This window comes from Cucurbita pepo, chromosome LG09 (genome assembly GCF_002806865.2).
Source record: "Cucurbita pepo subsp. pepo cultivar mu-cu-16 chromosome LG09, ASM280686v2, whole genome shotgun sequence".
Taxonomy (NCBI): Eukaryota; Viridiplantae; Streptophyta; class Magnoliopsida; order Cucurbitales; family Cucurbitaceae; genus Cucurbita; species Cucurbita pepo.
Genome location: NC_036646.1, coordinates 8,403,238 through 8,429,751, shown reverse-complemented (window position 1 = coordinate 8,429,751; position 26,514 = coordinate 8,403,238). Strand labels below are relative to the sequence as shown.

Genomic DNA, 26,514 nt, shown 5'->3' with positions numbered 1-26,514 from the left:
AATTTTCATCCCATTGCATAATTTAGATATATATATATATTTCTTATGAATTTCATTTAAAGATGTCCATTTTATCGGTGGAGACCCATCCCGAACCGAGAGTAAATTTGTTGTTCAAATGAGAGATGGAGTCGGGATGGGATTAGATTTACGGTCCTCGTCCTCACCTTAGTATAAATATATCTTAAACACATAATAAATAAATAAATAAATAATATATATATATATATATATATATATATATATATATATATATATGGTTATATTAAAAAATAAATTAACTAGGTAATTTTTTTTTAATTGTTAAAAAATCATGTTGTAATTATTAAATTTTAAATTTTTAAAAATTAAGATGATGGTATATGTTTTGCTTACCAAATATATTGATTTATTATAATCTTTTTACCATTCTTTTAATAAAAATTATATTGAAAAATGAAAATTTTAAAATAATTAAAAATAATAATAATAAATAAGAAGCACCTAATCCCACCAAATTTCCGCAAAAATTTCTGCATTGTTTCCCACAATAATAAGTATAAAATAAAATTTCACAAGAAGAATGAAATAGGTGAAAGGAATGCAAACGGAAAAAAAAACTTCCCGTCCCCACCCATAGAATATAGATGAGAAATCGAGTGTCATTTTTTCAAATGGATTTTCAATAGACAAACATTATACTGTTTTTAAATTTGACGTCCTCTTTAGATTCATTACACTAAATCATCTAATATTACACAAGTCTAAGACAATACTTTCGAACTCGTCCTTCCGAAACTCGACATCAATAACCAACTAAACTCTCGAGTAAAAGATGAAAATTTATGCGACAACTCAATGAAATTCATGGAGTAAAAGGATTGGATGCCCTGAAGAAAGTAGCCAAATTTATGCATTCTTATATAATACAGGGCAAGAATTGAGAAGTACACACTTCTTAGGAGTTATCATAGTGCAATATGTTCTGTAAAGCATCGTTACAGCGCTCCATTGGGTGAAAAAGACTGAAAACTGCGGCCACCATCGTTCTAACTCATGTCTGTGGTGGGCAGGAAAATTGCTCTACTTTATCTTGTAAGCCTAATCTTTATTCACTATGATTCCTGCACAAATCCTGCTTTCTTTGTAACCAGAATGTTTGAACATCAAAACGATATAACTATGATACCGAATAATAAGGAATCACTACAAGGAAGGTAAGGTTCGGATTATCTTGTTGATCAAACATCTTAAAGCAAGAACACACTTGTTTGAGATTTGAATTACTCCACAAGCAAGTTCAAGATCAAGATCGATCATGTTCTAGCTTAAATGATTTTATACATGCAATCTAAACTACGTAGAATTACAAAGAAACTTAATCATTAACTAAAGGAAAAGGTAAAAACACTAGGCTAATGATAAGAAATCACTCCAACGAATGTAAAATTCAAATCATCAAATATCTCAAAACAAGAACACTTGCAAAGAAACTTAGCCCTTGGCTAAATGAGAGCACAAATGATTCTAAACATTTGATTCTAAACACAAGCAAGGTCGATCATGTCAAGTTTGAAGGATTCTAAACATACAATCTAAACTACATAGAATTGCAAAGAAACTTAGCCCTGGGCTAAATGAGATGAGAGCCCAAATGCTCCTTTTCCTACATTTTCTGTCTCCTTTACAAGGAATACGTGGTTTTATTAGCCACTATGTATACTTTATGACCATAATTAGCACTTTGTAAATGTAACCTTGAAGTAAATAAAAAGTCTAAATGCATTAATGAAATACCATAACTCTAAAATATCATCCACCCAAAATTTGTAGGGAATAAATTTGTAACGAATAAATGAAGCTTGATTCTTGTTTAATGTAGCATGAATTGCAACATTTCGTGATAATTTGAACAACATTTTCTTCACATCTTCTTAAAGTTTATAGTGCATGATTGATGCCTTGATTCATATAGTACAACGGGATGTATCTGAGATGTGAAAGGAGGCAGCCGTTACCGTGCAGTTTCCTCCGAGTCTGAAACTGAGCTTCGTGTATGTCCACTGGAGAGCTATTTTGCTTACTTTCAAGAATTCGACCGGCTCTTTTGACTGTAAAATACAAATACAAAAACAAAATCATTTGACCAAAGAACTAACAAGAGAACAAGAACATCAGATAGAAAGGGTGATGGAAATTTACACAAGATAAGAACAATTATCAGGTGACTATTATTGCAAGACAAATGAACCCTCTATTCTTTTCTCCATGGACAGCTGAGAGAGATTTAATGGAGAAAACATGTCCTTGAGACTGGAGGCTGGGGCTGGCTTGAATTCGTAAGGTCCTTTTGTTCCCCAAGCCTGTCCCGCGCAGAAAATCAAACATCAAATTTACATGAGGTCGCCATATGAAACTGAAATACGAGTTAACTTAAAAAGAGTTCAACCTGGTTTCCATCTTCGTCATAACCCCTTTCCCAGGTATGTACTTCATTATTCTTTAGGATAGCAATTTCTGAAGTACAGTAGGCTGCTCCATTCTGTCAAAAAAGGAAGGCCAATGTAGGAGAAGGGAGTAATACTTAGTATGGGAACATTGTTGTAACAACCCAAACCCACCGCTAGCAGGTATTGTCCTCTTGGGGTTTTCTCTCAAGGTTTTAAAATGTGTCTACTAGGGATAGATTTCCACACTCTTATAAGGAATGTTTCATTCCCCTCTCCAACTAATGTGAGACCTCACAATCTACCTCCTTTGGGAGCTTAGCGTCCTTACTGGCACATTGCCCGGTGTCTGACTCTTATACCATTTGCACAGCCCAAGCCCAAGCGCACCGCTAGTAAATATTGTCCTCTTTGGGCTTTCCCTACCAGACGTTCCATCAAGGTTTTAAAACGCGTCTACTAGGGAGAGGTTTCCACACCCTTATAAGGAATGTTTCGTTCCCCTCTCCAACCGATGTGGGATCTCACAATTGCAGTTGGGATAACTAACTTTTTAGTTTTGCTCTTGGCATTCTCACAGATAAGAAAAACCAAACATAGATATCCAGATGCTCTTACCCATGAATTTGGAAAACCACCAGGTGGAGTTGAACCTTCATAGAGGCAACGTTTTCCACGATCACAACACTTGAGATGTAGCGTAGTTAAATGCTCTGCAATGTCCTGTTCATAAAATTCTAGACTCATTTTAAGAATGATAAAATACCTGTCCTACGGAGCACCTTATGAACAATAATGGATTTTGTTTTGTTCTTCCAGTAGAAATAATAATACCAATCCTATAAACTCCACAAAACTATAAATCAAGCTTTATGAAAGATTTATTTGCTTCTTCTAGTTTCAAAACCATGTTTATCTTCCCCTTTGGCCACGGTAACTTATGTTGGCCTACTCATTCTATGCATTAATGGGGTATCATTAGAACTTATCGTAGGAAAAGGAACTTGAACGGGTTACTGAATTCGTTAAAAGATAGAAGATCACTAATTCAAAATCCAACTTCTTCTCTCTGTGCTTCCTTCCCCCGCTAATTGGCCCTTGTTCAAGAGTTACCAGGGATGGATGATCTTATAGGCGAACAAGCGTGTCAAGTAATTACGGTTGACATTAAACTCATATATCCATATCTACAAATCTGCGGCCGGATTACCCAGAGCTGCAGTTCCAATAGTTCAACGTGATACCATACAGACACTATCACCAAACTTTGTTCTCTAAAATGGATAGTTTGGTATTGCCATCTCACACCCATGCCCATGTTCACATTTTTTATTCTCTCTAGTCTTCATTGTGAAGCTACGTTAAGCTCATTGAAATTCCGACTTATTCTTAATTTAGTTCTGCAATAGCTCAAGCCCATCGCGAGCAAATATTGTCTTCTTTGGGCTTTCCCTTTCGGATTTTCCCTTAAGGTTTTTAAAACACGTCTACTAGGGAGAGGTTTCCACACCCTTATAAAGAATGTTTCGTTCCCCTCTCCAACCGACGTGGAATCTCACAAGTTCCCTGCTAAAAACAAAATTCAACATTTTACTTGATCCAACAATGAAAGTTATCGTATAAACAAGGATTTGAGTCCCTGATCAAAACCAAACTTAATCAAATTGGGAACTAAATTTGGATAGGTTAAGACCCGGTATGACTCTGAGTTTAAGTGGCTCTAAGAGAGCTCTGAGCCATATTTTCTCAAGTAACATGGGGATTAGGTTGATCAGGAATAGGACTAGGACAATAGAAAATCTAAAAACAACATATTCTGAAACAAACTTATATAGCTGTATTCAAGCAATAGAAAGTCTAATGAAAGCTTTAAGCAGATGGCTAACCCCAACTATTTCTTCGGGAAGAGGACGTTGGTCTTTTGTGCGATCACAAAAATTCTTGTACTCCTCCATTTCTCGAATGGCGTATGAGCTTAGCTGCAAAATGAACAAATATAAGAAACTTTCGTAGCTCACATCAGTTAGATTACATCGAAAAAGGGGAAAGATAACAATGTCATATTCCTTCAAACAGTATATGCAAACCATTTTGTTGGCTTCAAATGCGGCAAACAATCATACCAATACCTATAGAACTTCTAAACCTCATAGTACTCACCTCCACATCACATTTCATCTCCTTTGAACAAAGTTTCACCGTATAAAATCTCTGCAACCGTAGAATTAATGACCATTATTACAGGCATAATGAAGGAAGGTTCAACAATGGCTAAATATCTTGTTCTACAGAAATCTCAAACAACAAACACTTAAGAAGATGGTGGGATAATTACAATACCTGGCGAAATGGTTTTTGAGGAGTTCTGGAGAAAGCCTATCGAAATAACACAATAAAATGAGGATTGATATCAGGAAAAGGGAGCTGCTAAAGGGATTATTATCTTACAGACTCACTTGTTCGAAGTACAACACCGTAGAACCATCAACCATTTCTGCTGCAGGGCACGTAGTCATTCTATAACAAAATTCTTAATCCCATCATCAATCAAGACTATTCATCCACAAATTTATCTCAACCACAATTCAAAACAGAGGAGCCAATGAAAGCTTAATCAAATAGATTTAAGAAGTGGTTCTTGATTCAGTAGAACACTAGAAATTGATTAATTCACATACTACGTACCTGATGTTGAAGTAATTTTCAGGATCCCTAGCCGCTTGCTCCTTCGAAAACTAACGAAAAAAAAAAACAAGAAAGGAAGAAATTCAGAACAAAGAAATTGGGGATTCGCGAGGAGGCAGAGAACAGAAACCTTCTCGCCGGAAAGAGACTGAGAAACGGAGCGGGCATGATCCCATCGCGTCGTGGACTTAGTAAGACGTTTGAGGAAAAGGGCGCCTCCGACCAGTACCAAAGTCTTCATAATCAAACCCCCAGCTCTGTTCCATCCAACTGAGTTGTTATAATCATCGCTAGAATTCGAATCGGCACCCATAACTTCCAGAGCTCTCAAACGCCCACCATTTCGAATCTTGAAGAGGTTTTCGAAATCATTCAAAGCACGAAATGGAGCTTGAAAGAGTAAGAGTGGTGGATGCAGAGAGGAATTAGGAGGTGAGCGTTTAATCAGCGTCGTGAAATAGAGAACCCATGACTCCACTCTCCATTAACCAAAAATGTAGGCGTCGTCTCGTGAAACTTCGCCACATCACGGCGGGCTCTTCTGTTTATCATCTCTTCTTCAATCTAACAACAACGCCGTGGCCACAGAAAATCTGTGCACCCCAATCTATTTCCCAATTTCTTCATTCATAATATTTTTAATCTCAATTTAATTTTTTATTTATTTATTATTATTATTATTTTATTTTTTTTCTATTTTTCTTCCTTCAAAATTTTCATTTATTATCGAGTTATTTGCCCTCGCATGGAGGTCAAGGTATCAACATCATTCTACGCGTCTAAATGCCTCGCATGGAGGTCAAGGTATCAACATCATTCTACGCGTCTAAATGCCTCTTTTTCGAATTCTTTATCGACTGAGAATGCAATATACTATAAGAAAGATCTCCAAACAAGATAATCCTACTAGGGCGGATCAGATAGGCGGAGCTCCTATACAAAATCTAACAAAATTTGATAGACGACATCCAAGAGTTTTAAAGAACTAGGCCGACTGCCCCCAATGCGGTAATAGCCGGTAGAGACCCACGTAATTCAAAATAGGTGAACTTGCTAGAATGTTGTTTAATAAATATCGGTAACTGGCTTAAAAAGCTCTATCCCCTACGCTTCAAAAAGCAATTTATCCTCGGGAAATTGAAACAAGTCCCTAAACAAAATCTAACAAAATTTAAAGAACTAGGCCCCTCTTTCCAAATAAGTTCTTTCCTCCAAATTAGTGTGGTCCGTCAAGAGAAACGGATGATCCCATATTTTATAAATAGTTTTTAAGTTAATAATATTAATAATATAATGATAGAACAAAATTTCTGTCAAGAGAAACGGGTGATCCCATATTTTATAAATAGTTTTTAAGTTAATAATATTAATAATATAATGATAGAACAAAATTTCTAATAAGTTCTGAATCAAACATCGATAGCATAGAAAAAAAATCCGACCAACCAAATTCTTACCTTTAACTTGATTGCTTAATTTGCCATATATTCCATACCAAGAACACGTTGCTTTTATTAATAATAAAAGCCAACAAATATTAGTGCCCAAAACACGTCCCATTAGTGCCCAACGTCGTCTTCGCAACGCTTTTACACTCTTTAATTTTTAGGGAAAATTAAGCCTAACAAGAATTTTACACCCAACAACTAAAATTTTATACCCAACAACTAAAATTTTACACCAAACAACTCACCTAGACCAACACAAATCCTTTCATCATTACACATTAACCATAAACTACCGAAAAAGATACAACCAACCCTGTAGCATCTCATAAAAGCAAATCAAGGAACAAAAAAGAAAAAAATAAAAAGCAGTAAAGAGGAATAAAATTTAAAAAAAAAAAAAAAATAGAGAGATCCAAAACATTTTCTTTCCCTAAAAAAATCTCCCAGTCTCATCCAGCCCCAAGTGTTCATAACAACACCGGGCAACATCTCATATCTAACCTTCAAAATAGTATTATACTCCAGAGACTAAAAGGGGCAAAAAAAAAAAAAAATCAGGAATCAGCGTACAATCACAACTACTAATTTCTTTCAAGAACAAAACACCTTCCACATTCTTCCCTCTTCTAATTATCTCTCCTAGCACCTGACCTCCGGCGAGCGGGCGCCGCAGCAACACCCTCTTCCTTCTCTTCTTCCTTTTCTCCGCCGCTGCTACTTTGATCGTTCGAACTCTCTGCAGCTGCTGCGCTCGTGCTCGCGCTCGCGCTCTTCTCCTCTCTTTTTGCCTGCACACACAAACAATAAACGTAAATCGTAAATCCTCTACTACGCCATTCCGCCCCGAATTTGTAGGTGAGAATAATAAATTTGGCACCCACCGGTTGCTGCTTCTTTCCTCCGAAGATTATCCTCAAGAAGATTGTGAAGAAAACCACAATTACAGAGACTATGATCCCGATGGTGAGGTTTGGCTGCTTCTCTCCCTTTTCAATGACATCCTGCATGCATACATACATACATCAATCACTATATATATTGCCCACGTCATAAATGCAGAGGACGACAGACAGCACGTTAGCTCACTTACAAGTATTTTTGACTTGTATTGACTGAGGAATGGGATATCTGCGGCCTTGTATAGCAAATCAAAGACTTTCTTCTGCAGGGTAATCGCAAGAACCAGGTATGAGTCAGAATGCTATCTATCAATGGCAAAAGGTTATAACTTTGATGGTATCCATACCTGATATTTTGCGAGGGCATCTGGACCAGCAGCAGCTGCTTCCTCGGCCTTCTGTTTCTCTTCCTCGACTTTGAACTTCGGCTTCCATTTGGTGTCGCGGTATGAACTAGCGAGTTTCTCGTCTTTGGCGATCAAAATGTTGTCAAACAAGATACCATCTTGCATTGTCCAGATCTCAATTCCAATTGCAGCCACGGGCTCGAAGTCGGGTTTTTCAATTTCGAAGTAGCTGGGGTTGGGAATCTGTCTAGGCTTCCAAATTCCCTTGTAGCTAGGATTGTCGATTTCTGGGGCGTGCCACTTACCCTTGTATTCAGGGTTCCTCTTCATTGGTTTCTTCCATTCACCACAACCAGGAGCTATCTCACATTTCGGGTTATCGATCCGTGGTGCCTCCCATTCACCATCCTCTTCATCATCCCAGTCTTCTGGCTTGGTGGCCTCTGGATCATCAATCTCTTCAGGCTCATCATCTAGCCATCCCTCAGGCTTTACAGCTTCCTCATCTACAATTTCCACTGGAGCATCCTCATCCCAATCATCTGGCTTCACTGCATTGGGATCGGGAATTTTATCTCTCTCATCCCAATCCTCAGGCTTCTTGTCGTCTGGATCAGGAATTGTCTTGGCAGGAATCAGTGGAGGCTCAAAATCATCCTCCGAAAGGAAATTGGCCTTCTTCTTCTCACTCCCATCAACGAGAATGCGAACATCATTGCCAGATTCAAAAATGGCAGTGTAAACATGGGACAATTTGTCAGCTGGAACTGAAGGAGGATTCTTTAGATGATGCTCAACGTACTCCCCTGTTTTGGGATTCTTATGCTTGAAGATGAAGTGCACCTTGTTAGTGGCCCCGCATTTGTCAGGTCCAAACATGATTGAGTAAGGAGATTCATTATCGAACTCTTTAGCCTTCCATCCGGCATCTTGAGGCCGGAGGTATTTCAGATAAGCACCACCACATTCAAGCCCATTTTGTAGGCGAGTCTCAAACTGAAGAACCACAGTTCCGTCCTTTAGACTCACTGGCTTTTCTAGCTCTTTCACAATGGCGTATTTCCTTGCCTTCTCACTCACTAGAAGCCCGTAATCATCATGTCCTTCACTCTTAGAGTGCTTCCAGACACCTATAGAACACAAAAGAACGCCTATCAACCCGCGTCCAAAACTACATATCTATAATCCTTATTCCACCATCTTAATGCCATTAACTGCTCAATCTTGATTTAAAGCCAAAGAAAACTGTTCGCAATTAGCTAATGATGGACTCCATCCAACTACCTTACACAAAGTTTGATCATGCAAATGCCTCGAGAGAAACAATTATCCATTAAGATGAAATCATCAAAGACACAAAACGGCTCAAATGTTAATTCAACGTAGATAATTGCGAAGGTCTATATTTTCTTTTATTCATGTCATTGATCGAAATGATGTCTCAAGATACGAATTATCAAATGAGAGAACAACTTAAAACAAAAAAAGGAAAGAATATCCAACAACCATCAAGTAATTGTACAAACAGATCAAGCAATATACACATCCAGCTAGAAACAATTCAGTATATACAACGATTAAAGGATCAAGGAATATTTTCACAAAATGATAAGAACGGAAAATAACCTTGATATTCACTCTTCTCGGACACGATCCAGCGCCCTTCAAAACTCTCGTCGAAGGACTCGTAGAAGATCTGAACTCCATAAAAACAGGAGAAAATAAAATTAGCATTCCAACAGGAGTCTCAAATGTCGAAAAAAAAAACAATTAGATCTCAATTCAAGCTCAAACAGAATACCTCATCGTCCGATGCACGGAGCTGAACAAGTGAAAGGGAAAGAACAAGCAAAGCCGCGGCTAATCCTAAAGGAAACGCCTTCATCTTCTGGATCTGAAACCCTAAACTCTGTTCAGCCTTACAAGATTGGATCCCGATGAGAAGAACAGAACTATCTCAAAACATTTCAGAACAGTCCGGCTAATCTTCTCCGCCCTCATTTCTAAATTTCCATATTAATAGATCTCGAAGCACTTTCGAGTGCGTTGTTTCCACCAATCAAATCTCGTTCCACGTGAAATGAGCCAATGGGTGTTCGCCACGTAGTCAACTTCCTCAATAATGAAGACTTGTCTGGTCTGGTCTCCTTCACTCTATTAAATGGGCTTTGTTTCTTTGGATTTGGAATGAAGGCCCATTTCTTTTCTTATAAAGCTAGCCGGTAGCCGGTAGCCGGTAGCCGGTAGGAAGAGTTTTACTTTTTTTTTTTCTTTTACTCCTTTTTCGAATTAGGTCAAAGAATTGGGTTGGATGTGGATGGTATTAATTTGATCATGGTAGGAACAAGGCAAGTATACCGAACAAGGTTCAAATGTCTGCACTTTCACTTGACACCTATCGCGATAATAAATGGTTCATCTCGTGACCACTTGAATCTTGAATTCTCAAAATTGTTCATCTCATCGTGACCGCTTGAATCTTCGATTCTCAAAACTTAATGTCGCTCCATCCTCGTAGAGGCAGAGAACTCATTGCTGTCTCGGGCATGCTATTGGAGGCTCTGAAGAAGCCAGAATAGGAGAGCACTCGTCTTAGGTTGGAACACATGCTGCAACAGACATCATCTGTTTTGGCCTCGTTACGTATCACACCGCATTTGTTTTGGCCTCGTTTAGTATCACATTACGTATCACCGCATCTCTTTTGGCCCCGTTACGTATCACACCGCATCTGTTTTGGTCCCGTTATGTATCACACCGCATCTATTTTGGCCCCATTACGTATCACACCGTATCTGTTTTGGCCCCGTTACGTATCACACCGTATCTGTTTTGACCTCGTTACGTATCACACATCTCATGATTTTAAAAAACGTAGGAACAGTTTCCACACCCTAGTTTCCCCTTTCCAATCGATATGTGATATCACAATTCACCCTCATTCGGGGCCTAACATCCTTATTTGTTGCACACCGCCTCAACGACGTAAGCCTACCGCTAGCTGATATAATTCTCTTTGAACTTTCTCTTCTAGACTTCCCCTCAAGATTTTAAAACACATCCGTTCGAAAAAGTTCACACCCACTCTTGTAAAGAATATTTTGTTCACGACTCGTACTATTTGTCAATAGTACGAGGAAAATGCACTAGTAACTACGTCTTAGAATTACAAAGCAACAACTCAACGTAATTAGTCCAAACTCGCATGAATCGGGGCTCATCATCGATGTTCATCGTCTCCTTCAAGGCCATCCTCGCCAGCTTCTTGCAGCACACCTTGATCATGCAAGGGAAGGGAGGAGTTCAACGCCTTCATAGAAGCCCAGAACAGTGCTTCAGCAATGAACTCTGCTTAGAAATGATCTAATTCATTTGATCACTAAACCATGAAAGCTTATTCAAATGAACTGTAAATCTGCTGTGATAAATTAGTACACATTTCCTTTCATCTAAGAACATCATAACTTTCTCAAGCATACGGATTCGTCTGCTTCTTCTCGTAATCGAGCGTTCTAGGATTATAAACGTGCTGGAGCTGATCGCAAACTCGCCGAGATGCTGGTCGTTCTTGCGGGGCAGTTTTCGTGCAAAGCAGAGCTATCTCAAGCACTTGGAACGCTGCGGATTCTTCGTGCGGTGACATCGGCTTCAAACACGGGTCGATCAACTCCTCCCTATCAGCTACATTTTCCATTTCAATGCGTGTCTCCACCCACCTTACCATGTCCATATCGACCCCGAAAGCTTCATCGGTAGGCATCTTGCCACTTACGAGCTCCATCAGTACGATTCCGAGGCTATAAACATCGCTCTTTTCTGTTGCTTGCAGAGAATAAGCATACTCTACAAAATAGAAATGTATTTCATCAGCTAACAAATACTGCACGTATCGAAATCAAGTGAATAAAAACAGCGTTACCTGGAGCTATGTAGCCGTAAGAACCAGCAAACCATGTTTTCGATTCTGTGTTGGTGTCGTAATTCTCGACGAGGGCTTTGGCTAACCCGAAATCCCCCAAATGTGGCTCCATAATCGAATCGAGAAGGATGTTGCTCGATTTGATGTCCCTATGGATGATCTTAGGCAAACAATCATGGTGAAGATACTCCACTGCCTGAGCTAACCCAACAGCAACCTTGAACCTTGTCTCCCAATCAAGCTTCCTTTTCTTCTTCCCATTGATGAGTCGCTCATGCAGCCAGTCCCAAACGCTTCCATTCTCCATGTAATCGTAAATTAACAGACTCGAGCCATCTCCTCGGTTGATGCAGTACCCGAGCAGCTTCACGAGATGTCTGTGCTTTATCCGTCCAAGTGTCTTGACCTCTCGTACAAAGCTTTTATTAGATAAAAGATCGTCTTTGCACGATATTTTCTTGACAGCAACGGTTTCGCCGGTGACCAATTCAGCTCGATAGATCGTTCCAGACCCTCCCGAGCCGATAATGAAATCATCGCTTAAATTGTTCGTCGCCTCCATAATTTCCTCCCATCGAAAATCTCGATTTCCACCCGGGTTTTGGAAAAGTGGTCTTCTCTGTGCTTGGGACGAATTAGACGAACAAATGCAGTTGACTTCACTCCATCTTTTGAAAGTTTCTTGATTGTGTTTGTACAGAAGGGTGACCGTAAGCACTAGAATCGCCATTCCCGCCAATGTCGAAACAGCCGATATGGCGATGATTGCCCCTTCGCTTAAACCCGACCCTCCCGTGGAAGCTTCGCCGCAATGGCGAAGAGGACCTCCACAAAGTCGAACGTTTCCTTCGAATACATTAGCCGACCAGTGAGAGAATTCCTTGTCCAATCTTCCCTCTAGCTTGTTGTAAGCAAGGTTAAGCTTGCTCAAGCTGCTCATCTTACTAACATCCGGAGGGACTTCTCCGGTAAGCTCGTTGTGAGATAGATCAAGCGCTTCGAGTTTGGACAGCCGAGCAATAGAGAACGGAATCTCACCGGTCAGATTATTGTAACTAAGATCCAATATGCTCTGAAGATTCTGTAACTGCGAAATCTCAGCTGGGATTTCCCCATCGAAACCATTCCTCGACAGACGAAGCTCAAACAATTTGCTTACCTTACCGATACCAGAAGGAATCCGACCGAAAAACCGGTTATCTTCAAGGTCAAGGACGTTAAGCGACACGAGGTTACCGATTTCCATGGGCAATGTTCCATTTAAGAGATTCCCATTAAGAGATAGCACAATCAGGCTAGAACAATTGAAAAGCTCCAAAGGCAATGGACCAGTGAACCGATTGAGAGAGAGCTTAATCTCACCCAATTCAGGCAATCCACCGAGCCACATTGGTATAGTTCCAGAGAAAAGATTATCATTAAGATCAAGATGGGTCAGTTTCTTACACGAAGAAAGCTCATCAGGAACAGACCCAGTAAGGGAATTCTCAGATAAATCCAGCAAAGACAGTTCATGAATGTTCCCCAATTCCGGCGGAACGTCGCCGGAAAACTGATTGTTTCCTAACCTCAGCCGCTCAAGGGAGGAGGAGTTTCCCAATTGGGGAGGAATTCCGCCGTCGAATTCATTGTTTGTAAGATCAAAAGAAAGAAGAAAACGGGAAGAACACAATGAAGCAATGCTACCATTCAATCTGTTCCTAGAAAGATTGATTCTCGTAAGATTTGATAAATTGATCAATGAATTTGGAAGATTACCTTCAAGAGAGTTGTTGTAAAGCATGAGCTGTTCCAGAGCTTCAAGGAATCCAAATGTTGAAGGAACCCCACCGGAGAGACGATTGTCCGCCAGGTCTAGAATCGTCAGTTTATGGCAGTTCACCAAAGTCGCCGGAATTCTACCGTCGAGTTCGTTCTGCCGGAGATGAAGGAAATTCAGTTCTCTTAATCTTCCAATACTCACCGGAATCTCTCCATTGAAACGATTCCCGAAGAAATCAATCATCTGTAAGTTTGAACAATTCCCGAGCTCGAAAGGGATCTTCCCAGATAGCTGATTGTCGTATAGATACAGAATTTCGAGTTCTCCGAGCATGCCGATCTCCCGAGGGAGATCGCCGTGAAGATTGTTGTGATACAGAGCCAGAGTCTTGACATTGCTGAGGTTTGAAATCGCCGGCGAAATTGTGCCGACTAAGCTGTTGTTATGAAGGAGAATATCAGTCAAGCCGCTTAGTTCATAAAGCTCATCCGGAATCGATCCGTTTAGTCTATTGTTAGACAAATCGATATGGGTTAGTGATCGGCACTGAATCAACTCTGCCGGAATCTCGCCGGAGATTCGCATCTGAGATAGCATCAGATTCTCCAAACTAGAAGTATTAGAACACAACTTTCCCGGAATGACACCGGAAAGATAATTGTTCGACAGAACCAAGAACACCAAGCTCCCCATATTCCCCAACTCCTCTGGAATTCCCCCCGTGAGCTCGTTCGTGGATATATCCAAAGTCCGGAGATTACCCAATTCAGCAAATGAAATTGGAATTAAACCCACGAGTTTGTTTCCCATTAGATTCAAATAAACAAGCTGACTGAGCTCCCCAAGCTCCACCGGGATCTCGCCGGAGAGGGTATTGTTGGCGAGGTTCAAAATTTGGAGATTCTGAAGACGACCCAGTTGCTTCGGTATCGATCCATTGAGATTGTTACCAGAAGCTGTGAAGACAACAAGGCTCGAACAGTTCCCGAGCTCCCCCGGAATCGGACCCTCAAGTTGATTTTGCTGCAGAACCAAATCCTCCATTCCGCCGAGCCGTCCAAGCTCTGTAGGTATCAAACCGCTAAGACTACACGACGCCAAACCAAGAGTAACCAAATTTGCAAGATTCCCAAACGAAGCGGGAATGGAACCGGTAAGTTCGTTGTCACCGATTCGCATTATTCTTAGACTCGTCAGCGAGCCCAGCTCAGACGGAATCGACCCACTGAGTTTGTTAGAGAAAAGCAGCAAAGATTCCAACGAATGAAGCTTTGAGAGATTTGTTGGAATGGGACCCATTAATCCGTTGCTCGAAAGATCAAGGTGGAGCAGGTTCCGCAGGCTACCGACTGCCGGTGATATAGACCCACCCAGCGACGAGTCAGAAAGGTTCAACCCCACCACTTGAGCAGAGCCACCCACCGTGTCAGACCCACAAGAAACGCCTCTCCAACTGCAAAAATCCGGATTCCTCTCAGACCAATCCACCAAAACATTATCTGGGTCCGCCACAAATGACTTCTTTATCTCCAAAAGCACGTTTAAACTCGACCCATCATCACAAAAAACGAACCCATATTGAACAGAGCAAACAAAAAAACAGAGCACAAAAACAAACGGCAAAAACAGAGCACAATCAGCCATACTCTGTTCTTCAAGAGCTTCCAAGAGATGATCCAAACTAAATACTTTCAAAAGAGTTGAACCTTGGGCGGTGCTTATGGAACGACGCGTGGTGAAGAACAGGAAGTGGCAAAGAACGGCGCTGCATGGAACAGAGGAGGCTCTGGTTTCTCGAACTCAGCTGATAATAATGGCGGCAGCGCTGCCATAAATGACCGGCGGATTTCTACTGTGCCATTAATTCTTCATCATTTCAGATGCTCAAATTCCAAGAGAAGATCAGAACAAGATAAGTACACCTCTGCTTTCATAATTCCATAATAATAAATAGAATGAGGCGAAGGTCAAAAAGCAGAGTCAGAAGGATGGTGGGTTTGCTTGTTTTGATGTGTTAGCTGAAAAATGGAGTGAAAACCAACTCTGGAGAGAAAGTGAGCTGTTGAAGCTCCAATTATAAACAGTATGAACCTGATTGGCTTAGAGTATGAACTTCAAAATCAGCAGCTTTCGAAGAAGTCAAAGGTTGTCCCACAAAATTTCATTACTTCCCCACGCAGTTCAGAAAACAATGAAAACAGAGAGGAGAATCTGCAATTATTAGGAGTTTTAAACACTTTTGTTGGCTTGATCCTACCAAACCTTCGTGTCTTGTTCTGGTTTTTGCCCTGTTGTTCATATTCCATGCTTTTACTCCATTGATATTATATATATATATATATATGATCATCTTGGTACGTAAAAACCTGATATTTCTCTTTCGTTTACCTTTCTCTTTTGACCTTCTTCAATAACTCTTCAAAGACAAGTTTTTAGTGGCTCATATTATTGGTTATCTATTTTTGTTCGATTTTGTTTGTCGATAGAATTCAAATCTTTAATCGTTCACGTCATATAAGTTATCGTGTTCTAACGACAAGTTGAGTTTTATGTTCTTCTGGGCTGTTATTAAGTTTCGTTTATTTAAGTCATGATTGCTATATGTCACAGTTATTCTTGTCCAAGGTGTGCTGTGTTGCCTCTGATTGCATATCAGATGTCTCGGTCATGCTTATTCAGAACGTGTTGTGTGAGATCCCACGTCAGTTGGAGAGGAGAAAGAAGCATTCTTTATACGAGTGTAAACCCGAAAGGAAAAGCCCAAAGAAGACAATGTCTGTTAACAGTGGACTTGGGACATTACATGTTGTCCATGGCTGATGCCTGTTTCAAACCCATTTTACCTACTTTCATCTCATATAAGTTTTTACTCTTTCACGTTGTGTCAATACGAGGTGTACAGTCATCAAAATCATGTCTACACCGACCAATGCTAAAATGTCCCAAAAGGTACTATAGAGGGAGGGATATGACTAGTTCTCACTTCTTCATACTCGAAGTATATGCTATCAAAGTCAATGTTGTTACCTAATAGTTTTTAGCTTATAACATTACTTTTTTTCAAATTGTTTTCAACGTATTTTTTCGCTCACGTTTTCTAAAACATTTCTCTCAAACGTGACTCGAGGCTCATGCATATGCCCACATTATCCACAAGGTCCAAATTTCTCACGACTGACTTGTTTACAGGGTTAAAACAAGTGTCGCACAATCGCTGTCTAGTTGTCGCAAAAGTGTGATAATGACACACGTGCCTAAAATTGAGTTATATATCTTCGTAACCTAGGATTGTGTACCGTAAAAATAGTCGATGGGCGTATAAAAGCGGGATAAAAAATAATAATACTATTGTAAATTCTTTTTAAGGTTAATTTGTGACATCTTATATTAATGTTGTACAAACCCAATTTGGAGCACTCCAAGGGACAGTCAATCAAAGTGGAAGATTACTAAAAACTCCCTACAAAGCCAGCCCATGAAGAATATATATATTATGTAGGTAAGGGTAGTTGTGAATTAATATATTTCTTGTCAAGTAAGAAAAAAAGTAATTATTGTTAAATGATTTTTTTATTAGATCGTCGAGAAGGTATTAGAACGGGTTTGTGTCGTGGACTGCTCATGTCGGAGCATGGGTTGCTGAAAACTCGAAGATGAATGTTGTTGTATCGTGTCAGGAGGAAAACGAAGCTTCGTGAGTTTTCTGCTATCCGACATTAATTACGATTTAGATTTTTTATTTTTTTTAATGTGGGTTTTATTTCTAATCGAGAAGGGCTTTAATGTACACATCTTACCTCGTCCTTACAACCCAGATCACCAACTTCTTTGACTTTCTGGCATTGGGTAGACGTCACCCTTATCGAAAATGCAGCTCACGTATAGTGACTTTGTCTGAAATTGGGTTGTGGCATGGACTACTTATGATTGAGCACGGGCTAAAAAAAAAAATTTGAAGATGAATGTTGTTGTATCGTGTCAGGAGGGAAACGAAACTTAACGAGCTTTCTGTCAGCTAGCCGCCAATTACGATTGAGATTTTTTTTTTTTATTATGTGGGTCGAGAATGGGTCGTCGAAAATGTAACTCGGATGTGTAGCTCTCGTCTTCCAATTTGAACACAAAATTCCATTAATGTTAATATTTTAATGGCAATGTGAGACATTGTTCCTTAGTTTGTCTCCAAAATGGCTCAATCACGAGAAAGAAAGCAGCAAAGGGAATAAGAATATTATGTTCTTGTCTTTGTTCTTTGGAGAATATTTGCAGTATTCACATTTATTCATCTTAAAATAAAAAGGGTTCAATCACTTTTTTAATTAGTTCGATTATGTGGATAGAGATTTGAATTTTTTAGAAATATATATAATTTTGACGCCCGACATAATACGACATTTTGTAGACGTGGTTCGGTTATTCCTATTTGTCTCTATCTATGTTTTAATGAGACGGACACTTTCAAAAGTTTCAATAATACTCTCCAACTTAAAAAAAAAATGTTTAAAAATATATTTACCGTAAATAGTAACAGTTGAATTTTATTTTAAAAATATTTAAAAAGTGTGACAGAATATCTACCCGAGAAGAGATCTGAAAATATTATAATAAAAAATTAAAAAATGAAAAATAGAATTGGGATAGAACGTTCAATCTTGATTGATATTCACAAAATTTAAATATGATAGAAGCTACCAACTAATACCTACCAATAAGTAAAATATAAACTAACTATACAATAAAATATACTACTAATCAAATCATTAAAAAATATTAATACATAAAATATATTTCATAATTAATATATTCTCTAAATATTAACGATATTAAGATATATTCGTAACTAATTCAAACTCGCAATAGGTAAACTACTAAAACATAATTTTATTTAAAATAAAAAAAAAACTTCTAAAATATTTTTAATTTTTTTTAAAAATAATTAAAATATATATTTACAGTGATATCACATTTAAAAAATATTCAGGAAGTTTAAAAAAATTTAAGATAATTTATGAAGTGTCAATAAAAAATTTTTGTTCTTATATTAACGTCAGAATTTTTTGAATTTTTCTTTAATAAAAGTTATGAACGTTAATGCAAGTTTTAAAAATTTATGGGTACTTTTTAAATATAAGGGTATTAATGGAACATTTTATAGGTCGGGTCAAAGTAATTCAATTATAATAAAGCAAAGTCAAAATGGTAACGTGAATCAATTGTTTGTTTGGGCTATAAGAGGGAATTAAAGGTCAAATCAGGCAGCTAAACCAAATTAATTAATTAAGTTTAATTAAGTGATTTATAAAATTAAAAAATAAATAATAAAGAATAAAAAAAGATGCCTTGTCCAAACAGAGTGTGACAAAAGAAGTACATTAATTATAGTTTGCATAAGCATTTAATCATCGAAAAATCATTAATTTCATGATAATTCAGTGCCTCAATTATTCATACCACTTTACACAATGTTAATTTTGTTAATAAATATATTATTTTAATTATTTATTTTAGCCTAAATTAATAAAAATACATTCTTCTATTTTCTCTTAAAAATATTTCTAAATTTTTAAAAGAAATATTCTTAATGAAAATTTTAAAAATATCATTGAACTTTTAAGAATATTAAAAAAATATCAGTGACCATACTGGATCGGTGACGATATTTTAAAACAAAGTGTTCAACAGCTCGAGTAGGAACCCAAATCATATTAACTCTAGAAACAACACCCAAATCGATTTTTTTTTTTATTTTTATTTTTTATTTTTTTTTTTTTTTTGTGGAAATCTGAGGAATGGAGGACAAAGAGGGTGGTTTTTTTAGGAAAAGGGGAACGAGTACAGCGAAAATCTAAAAGAGTAGACTGTGAGATCTCATGACTTAGTTAGAGAGGAGAACAAAACATTCTTTATAAAGACGGAAACTTCTCTCTTTACCAGACATATTTTAAAAACTTTTAAAGGAAGCCCAAATGAATAAATTATCTACTCGTTACAAAATAATAATTTAGTCCCTACTATCTTATTATCAAATTTATTTTAAATTTTTTAATAATTTATTTTACCATGAAAATTCATATTTTATTAAATAAAATTTAATTTTTTTTAAATATATATATATATATATATATATATATTAAAAATCAGAAGCGGATCTACCTCTTAATAACTATTTAGAAGTAAATACGAAAATCAGATGTTTGCTCCTAGAGCAGAACGTAAGAACAGTTCGAGGCTGAACACGAGTTGTGCTTATCCAAATTCATTGTTTTAGTAGAACTCAAGAAAGTTTTGACTAGTCCAAATTCACTGTTTTAGGGTGTTGGTCGAGATAAGTTGGATAGAGCCCAGAATGACTTCCCGTCTTTCCGTTAGTGAAGTAGATTGACAAAAAGAGGACGAGTTCAAACACTTTCAATTCAGTAATAGACATTTTTCTACGTCTAACAATACAAAACTGTCAATTTCATTATTACCGTCAAACAATTTCATTTAAAGTATTAATTTTTTTAATCACACCATAATTTTTTAGACTAATTAATTAAAAAGTCTTCAAAGAAAATGTTTGAAACATTAAAATAATCACAATTGTCAACGATGTAGAAGAAACACCTTAACGAACATGCTGCCATGTCCTCCTCTCATTCCGAAAGTGCCCATCACGTAGTTCCCATAAAAATCTATATATATATATATATATATATATATATGTATGTATGTATATATTGAAGGTATCCAAGAGGGTTACGGACAGGGTTCGAGCAAAAATGAAAGCGGTGGTCTTGTTGTCAGTTATTTTCCTAATTCAGGCAGCCGCCGTGGTGACGTCGGCCGACAAAGAGTACGATGATGACGGGGAAGAATACACGAGCCTTGAGGTTCCACAGTTGCCGGAGTCTTCAGATTTCGACGACTTTCTTTCGTACGGATTCTACCGGAAAAGTTGCCCCGGCGTCGACGGCATCATTCACCGGAAACTCAAGCAGTGGTACGATAAGGATAACACTATTGCCGCCAGCATCATCAGACTCCATTTCCACGACTGCGTTGTCAGGGTAAAAATTCATTATCAATTTTATAATATAATTTTAAAAAATTTAATATTCCCAAGAAAATGAGAGAATTTTCTAATTTTTCTTTTATATTTACCAATTTAGCTTCGATTATCTTCGAATTTTACTATATATATCAACCTATTTTTCATTTTATTTCTATTTAAAAAAAAAATATGCTACATTTACGAATATACCCCTCGTCTTTACATTTTATTTCAAAAATACCATTAATTTTTTAAAAGTTTTAATATGAGACTTTTTTTTTCTTAAAGTAATTTGGACTTTGTTTAAAAAATATCTTAAATTTTTTAAAATTCCATTAATATTTTTAGAAATTTTGAATTTTTTATATCAATGTTGGTTTTATGGGTATTTTAAAAAAAATTTATAAAAAAATTTAATATATTTTTTAAAACATTTTTAAAAATTAAAGGGTATTTTTGAGTTTGGCTTGAAAATCGAGCTCCCTCTACGTCTAAATTGTAGTCTGTAGAAGCATCCTCAGCTACAAACTGGGCATAAGTTCTCTACTGTGCTCGGATAGTTTCTATTCAAATTAGAAATATTTTTTAAAAATATTTAAGGTTGGATGATGAAAGTCCTACCTTGTCTAATTTAGAGAATGATCATGTGTTTATAAACAAAGAATACTCTCTTGATTGGTGCAAGACTTTTGGAAGAACAATATCATACCACGGGAGAGTCATTAAATTAGATGTTTTTTTTTTTTTAAGAGAAAAATGATTAATTGACCATAAAAAGTGAAGAAGGGTATCTATGAAAATTTTCCAAATGGAAAGCCACTAACAAAGCCGCCGCCGGCCGGGGTGGTGAAACCGCAGGGCTGCGACGCTTCGATTCTTCTGGATAACGAGGGAAGCGAGAGGAGGGCTCCGGCGAGCAAGACGCTGAGAGGGTTCGAAGTGATCGACGACATCAAAGCAGAGGTAGAGAAAAAATGCCCCAAAACAGTTTCTTGCGCAGATATTCTGACCGCCGCCGCCCGAGAGGCCACCATTCTCGTCGGCGGCCCATATTGGACGGTGCCTTATGGTAGACGAGATGGAGTGGATTCCATTGGCAGCGAAACTGGATTGGTACCAATGGGTCTTGAAGGCATCACTGATCTCATCGAACGATACCAATCTCTGGGCTTGAATCTCGTGGATTTGGTCGTTCTTTCAGGTTCAAAACTCTTAAATCACTCAAGCTTATGCGTCTAATTTGAGTTTATGAGTAAAGAATACATTTTCATTGGTACAAGGTCTTTTAGAAATCTCAAACCAAAGTCACGAGAGCTTATACTCAAAGTGGACAATATCATACTATTGTGGAGAGTCGTGATTCCTAACATGGTATCAGAGCCATGACCTTGACTTAACAATGTCAATAGAATCTTCAAATGTCGAATAAAGAAGTTGTGAGTTTGAGCCGTGTAGTCAAAAGTGACTTAAGTGTCGAACAAATGGTGTACTTTATTTGTTCGAGGACTCCTGAGAAGGAGTTGAGCCTCGATTAAGGGGAGGTTGTTTGAGAGCTCCATAGGCCTCAGGAGAGGCTCTATAGTGTAAGTGAAAAGTGACTAAGTATCAGGTGTACTTTGTTCGAGGACTACAAAGGAGTCGAGCCTCGATTAAGGGAAGCTATTTGAGGGCTTCATAGGCCCCTCAGGAGAGGCTTTATAGTGTAAGTCAAAAGTTACTTAAGTGTCGAACAAATAGTGTAAGTCATTTTGGGAAGCTCAAAACAAAGTTAAAATGGACAATATCATACCATTGCAGACTAGTGGTGATTCCTGACATATCAAAATTTCTTAAGAATTTGAATGATATTTCAGGCGCACACACCATCGGCAGAGCGTCATGCGGGTCGATACAGAGCAGGCTTTACAACTACAGCGGAACGGGCAAACCAGACCCATCAATGAGCACAAGCTACGTCAATTTCTTGAGAAGAAAATGCCGATGGGCATCGGATTACGTCGACCTTGACGCCACGACACCAAACAAATTCGACAACGCCTACTACACGAATCTACCGAAAAAGATGGGTCTTTTGCCGAGCGATTCATCTCTGTATACTGATCGAAGAACTGCGCCCATCGTCAAGGCTTTGGCGTATCAGCCATCCCTTTTCCGCCTCCAATTTGCTGTGTCCATGGCTAAGCTTGGAAATGTTCAAGTTCTTACTGATCTTTTTGAAGGGGAGATTCGAACCAACTGCAGTTGTAGGAATTATTAATTGATTTTGTCTTGTCTTCTATGATCTTCATGCCTGGATGATTGATTACTTTTGTTGAATATCTTTTTAAGTTTTGTTTGGTTGTTGGTAATTTGCTGCTCCAATTGATGTGTTTTGTGTTCTTATTTTAAGATTGAAGTGTTCTTATTTAAACATACTTGCCACCAAACTCGAGCTCCAAATGATCCTCGGAGTTGTATTTGGCTATGATTGATTGTGTTTATCACACTTTGTAACAAGAAATCAATCTTGTTCGGTAGTGTTATACTGATCAGAAGGATACTTGACCTGTTTCTATTGTTATACGGATGAGTATCATTCTTTTGACTTATGTTATACAATTTTGTATTTTTCTCTCATTTAATCTTATCGCGGTTATCAATCCAATTAACCCGAACTTTTGGATTAGTCCAAAAAAATTTCTCAATTCAACCCGATCCGACACCTCTACTTTTGACCATCGTTTTGGCTGTGGTGCAGGTCTTACTCCCCTAAACTACTACTAATTATCATACTGTGTGTGGTTAGTTCAATACAAATTCTGAATATGACCCATTTTGACAGTCAGTTGGGGAGGAGAACGAAACATCCTTTCATAAGGATGTGGAAACCTATCCCTAGCAAACGCGTTTTAAAAACTTTGAGAGGAAGTCCGAGAAGGAAAACCTAAAGAGGACAATATTTACTAGCGGTGGGCTTGAGCCGTTTAAAAACTTTGAGAGGAAGTCCGAGAGAGAAAACTTAAAAAGGACAACATCTACTAGCGGTGGGCTTGAGTCGTTACACTAAATGCTTGTTTGAAAGTTCACCGCTCTAGGATAACATGTTGGTTGCCTTAGTTTCTTTTGAAGGTAAGAACCTTCTGAGCAAGGGCCTGAAGATTATTGTTGCTGCAGCAGTCAATAAGGGAGTGACCGAAGCAAGGGCACAGATATTTGGTCATCTACTGAACTCAACAGGTCTACGAATGCTATCTTCATTGGTATGAAGTCTTTTTGGGAACTAAAAGCAAATCTACGAGAGCTTATATTTAAAGTGGACAACATCGTACCATGGTGGAGAGTCGTGGTTCTTAACACCTATGTCGTCATCATGAAGCCGAAGAGTGTGTTGACTGACAACAAGCTCGTCATGTGTGCACGAGCAATATGAGTCGTATACCGACCTTACCCGAGTGATCCCCTTCAGTGCCCATGTTGCTTTCTATAGAAATGAGCAAATGATAATGGATAAGAACTAGATCCAATATCGACTAGATTGAATTTCGATACCTAAGTTATTTTTTTACATTAGTATATACTTCTAAAGTATTCAAATTTAGTCCTTGAATTTTAATTCGGGAACTTAGAACGTTTATACATTCATATTCATATTCATATGGATACATGGTGTCTTCATCGACTTGAGTAGCACAAACATTACAGTAGAAAGAGAGGTGACTGTGGTGCGCGATTATAAAGATAGGAGAGCCAACTGTTGGATATTGATGGGGTAGGAATCAGAGGGTGGACCTCTGAAAGCTCGGTCGGCAAGCACGACGGAGGCAGCCTCCGTTGGGTGATAGGCATCCCAAAACGCATACTCATCTCGGTTAAGGCATGGAAATTGGAGTGGTAAGCACGTTATTTGGCCTCTGTTTAACCCAACTCCACAGCATGCGGTGTCCACCACTCGAAACCCTACCACACATTTAACCATACAGTCACGAAAACTTATACTCAAAATAGACAATATCATACTATTATAGAGGTTCATTGTTTCTATCACTCACCATAGGTATCTGGGTTGTTCAAGATGTCACCAAAAATGCCATAGATATTGGTGTACACGAAGTACGAATCCGGGTACTGGCTATTCAATTGAGTTACTAGCGATCTCAACCCTTCGTTAAAATCTCCCAGCATCTCATTCACGTTGTCCACACACCGCCCCGGAAGCGCCACACCAGTCGCGCGTTGGTTCGGAATGCAACCCAACGGCCCAATTCCGGCCACCACAAACTTCCTCAGCCCTGCACTTCGTAGTGCCTGTGCATGCATGGAGTTTCGACATTTCTTAGTAAAAATCATACCTGATTTTGTTCTGAAAATTTAAAAAACGAACAATTAAGGCCCGTTTGGAATGACTTTTCATTCTAAACCGACTCGTTAAACAACTCACGAGAAGCTGTCGAGTATAGCTGTTTAGAAGATGGTTGGCGAACTGGTTGGAGGTGTATCTGAATCTAGAAGTATAGAGATTTGGCATAAGGTAGTTGTTTATGTAATCGTTGCTTCCAAACGCCATGAAAGCTATGGATCTCGATAAGTAGCGAGTCAAATTCCAATTGTCCATTGATTTTCTTAAATCATTCCGAGTGCTTTCAAAGTTCACCACTTGTTGATTCAAACTGTACCTCTCTCCCTGCACTCACACCATAAATTTACGATCAGAACAATTGGGTCTACCGGTCCTAGCAACCTAATCCAACCCACGAACACGAAAATCCCCAATTTAACAAACACAAAGTCCATGAAAACATACATAGTGTCTACCGGTCTCGTCGAGGATGCCAGCAGCCGCCGAAGCGTAATTAACACCTTTAAGGATTCTATCTCCCGAAGTGTCGGGATTTGCAAACTCTTGAGCGTTCGGAATTCCAAGGTAGTCAACTACAAGTCAAATCAACACGAATCAAGAACACATCAATCATTAAAACCCTTAATAGCCATCATTAATCAATAATCAAGTAATTAGATTTACCAATCATATCTATAATAGTTCTTCCATTAGAGAATCTCCCGGTCGGACCACCACGAAAATCAATCCCATAAGGGTAAAAGTTAGCTCTAGCAGCTGAATGAAGAAAATTATTGTTACCAACATCCACAAGAGAGTCTCCGAACACGAAGATCGCCGGGACCCCATTTTCCGCTAAGGCCATCTGCTTCGAACATTCGAACAGGACGAGGACGAGGACCAGAGTGGCGGTGGCGGTGGCGGTGGCGGGACGACGTTTCGTCATTGTAAGAGGAAATATTGAGAGAAAATGGGATTTGTTTGTGGTTTGAAGATGGAGGAGTTTGTGTGGCTTTATAAGAGGGATAAGGGTAAAGTTGTTTTGATGGCGAATCTCAGCCATTTTGGCTCATGTGCGTCTTGCTTGATCAGTCTTGAATGAGGGAACTTTCATGTATATCGCTTTGGAGACAGGTGTATTTCATGCATCAATCTCTTTGTAACTGCCTCTTCTTTCACTAATCACTCTTAAACTTAGATCGCTTCCAAATATTACTCGAGATAATTGTCGTTAGACGTGAATTTGAAGGGAAGAACGTGACCGACAAGAGAAATTTGCACGTAATAAGTATAGTGTTTGTCGAACTAGGACCAACAACACACTCGATCGTGACAATTAGAGGATTGTGTGTTAGGATGGCACAACAACACACTCGATCTAGATGAACACAAAGAACAGGAGAGAGAAAATGCAAGGAAGACAGTTGAGTTTACTGTGTAAGACGGTTGAGCAGGCTCCAAAACCTAACATTGTGCAACACCATGACTGGCACACTGTCATGGCCAATCTTAAGGAGAAATCAAACCCTAATATACATTTTTTTTACTCTTCTGTGTGTCTCTGTCAGACATTAGGTGAGGTTTTTTTTATCATCAACCAAGCTTCACTTCATGTTGTCTATATGTGTATTTTCCTCGTTCGTGACTCTAGCCGACTTTCCTCTACTCCAAGTTAAGTTC

The 26,514-nt window shown here is 38.5% G+C and overlaps 5 protein-coding genes across 7 annotated transcripts; 1 reads left to right on the top strand and 4 right to left on the bottom strand.

Moving 5' to 3' along the window:
- Positions 1–841: 841 nt before the first annotated feature.
- LOC111802562 (chromophore lyase CRL, chloroplastic-like) lies at positions 842–5,726 on the bottom strand. Of its 3 annotated transcripts, none has more exons than XR_002816260.1 (11): positions 5,242–5,726; positions 5,112–5,161; positions 4,883–4,943; positions 4,767–4,802; positions 4,587–4,637; positions 4,313–4,405; positions 3,045–3,149; positions 2,429–2,521; positions 2,182–2,342; positions 1,998–2,090; positions 842–1,114 (listed from the first exon to the last, which is right to left on the bottom strand). XR_002816260.1 is itself a non-coding variant. In XM_023686972.1 (10 exons), exons 1-9 carry the CDS (start codon positions 5,422–5,424, stop codon positions 2,211–2,213), a joined length of 804 nt encoding a protein of 267 aa, XP_023542740.1. In that variant the 5' UTR covers positions 5,425–5,726; the 3' UTR covers positions 1,744–2,090; positions 2,182–2,210. The 3 variants fall into 3 exon arrangements, 1 of the variants encoding a protein (XP_023542740.1); XR_002816259.1 differs by having other exon boundaries at positions 842–1,103; XM_023686972.1 differs by lacking the exon at positions 842–1,114 and having other exon boundaries at positions 1,744–2,090.
- A 1,081-nt stretch (positions 5,727–6,807) lies between these two features.
- On the bottom strand, positions 6,808–9,816 carry LOC111802480 (calnexin homolog). The gene is made up of 6 exons (XM_023686866.1): positions 9,607–9,816; positions 9,432–9,501; positions 7,806–8,935; positions 7,650–7,721; positions 7,441–7,560; positions 6,808–7,347 (listed from the first exon to the last, which is right to left on the bottom strand). The coding sequence occupies exons 1-6, from the start codon at positions 9,688–9,690 to the stop codon at positions 7,186–7,188; spliced, it is 1,638 nt and encodes a 545-aa protein (XP_023542634.1). The 5' UTR covers positions 9,691–9,816; the 3' UTR covers positions 6,808–7,185.
- A 1,079-nt stretch (positions 9,817–10,895) lies between these two features.
- Positions 10,896–15,785, bottom strand: LOC111802435 (LRR receptor-like serine/threonine-protein kinase GSO1). Its single transcript, XM_023686789.1, has 2 exons — positions 11,725–15,785; positions 10,896–11,648 (listed from the first exon to the last, which is right to left on the bottom strand). Exons 1-2 carry the CDS (start codon positions 15,128–15,130, stop codon positions 11,275–11,277), a joined length of 3,780 nt encoding a protein of 1,259 aa, XP_023542557.1. The 5' UTR covers positions 15,131–15,785; the 3' UTR covers positions 10,896–11,274.
- A 4,431-nt stretch (positions 15,786–20,216) lies between these two features.
- LOC111802160 (peroxidase 7-like) lies at positions 20,217–22,776 on the top strand. The gene is made up of 3 exons (XM_023686425.1): positions 20,217–20,535; positions 21,378–21,720; positions 22,373–22,776. Exons 1-3 carry the CDS (start codon positions 20,248–20,250, stop codon positions 22,774–22,776), a joined length of 1,035 nt encoding a protein of 344 aa, XP_023542193.1. The 5' UTR covers positions 20,217–20,247.
- Positions 22,777–24,105: 1,329 nt separating this feature from the next.
- On the bottom strand, positions 24,106–25,831 carry LOC111802529 (GDSL esterase/lipase At1g71250-like). Its single transcript, XM_023686935.1, has 5 exons — positions 25,519–25,831; positions 25,300–25,427; positions 24,937–25,179; positions 24,548–24,803; positions 24,106–24,455 (listed from the first exon to the last, which is right to left on the bottom strand). The coding sequence occupies exons 1-5, from the start codon at positions 25,778–25,780 to the stop codon at positions 24,229–24,231; spliced, it is 1,116 nt and encodes a 371-aa protein (XP_023542703.1). The 5' UTR covers positions 25,781–25,831; the 3' UTR covers positions 24,106–24,228.
- Between the last annotated feature and the right edge of the window lie 683 nt (positions 25,832–26,514).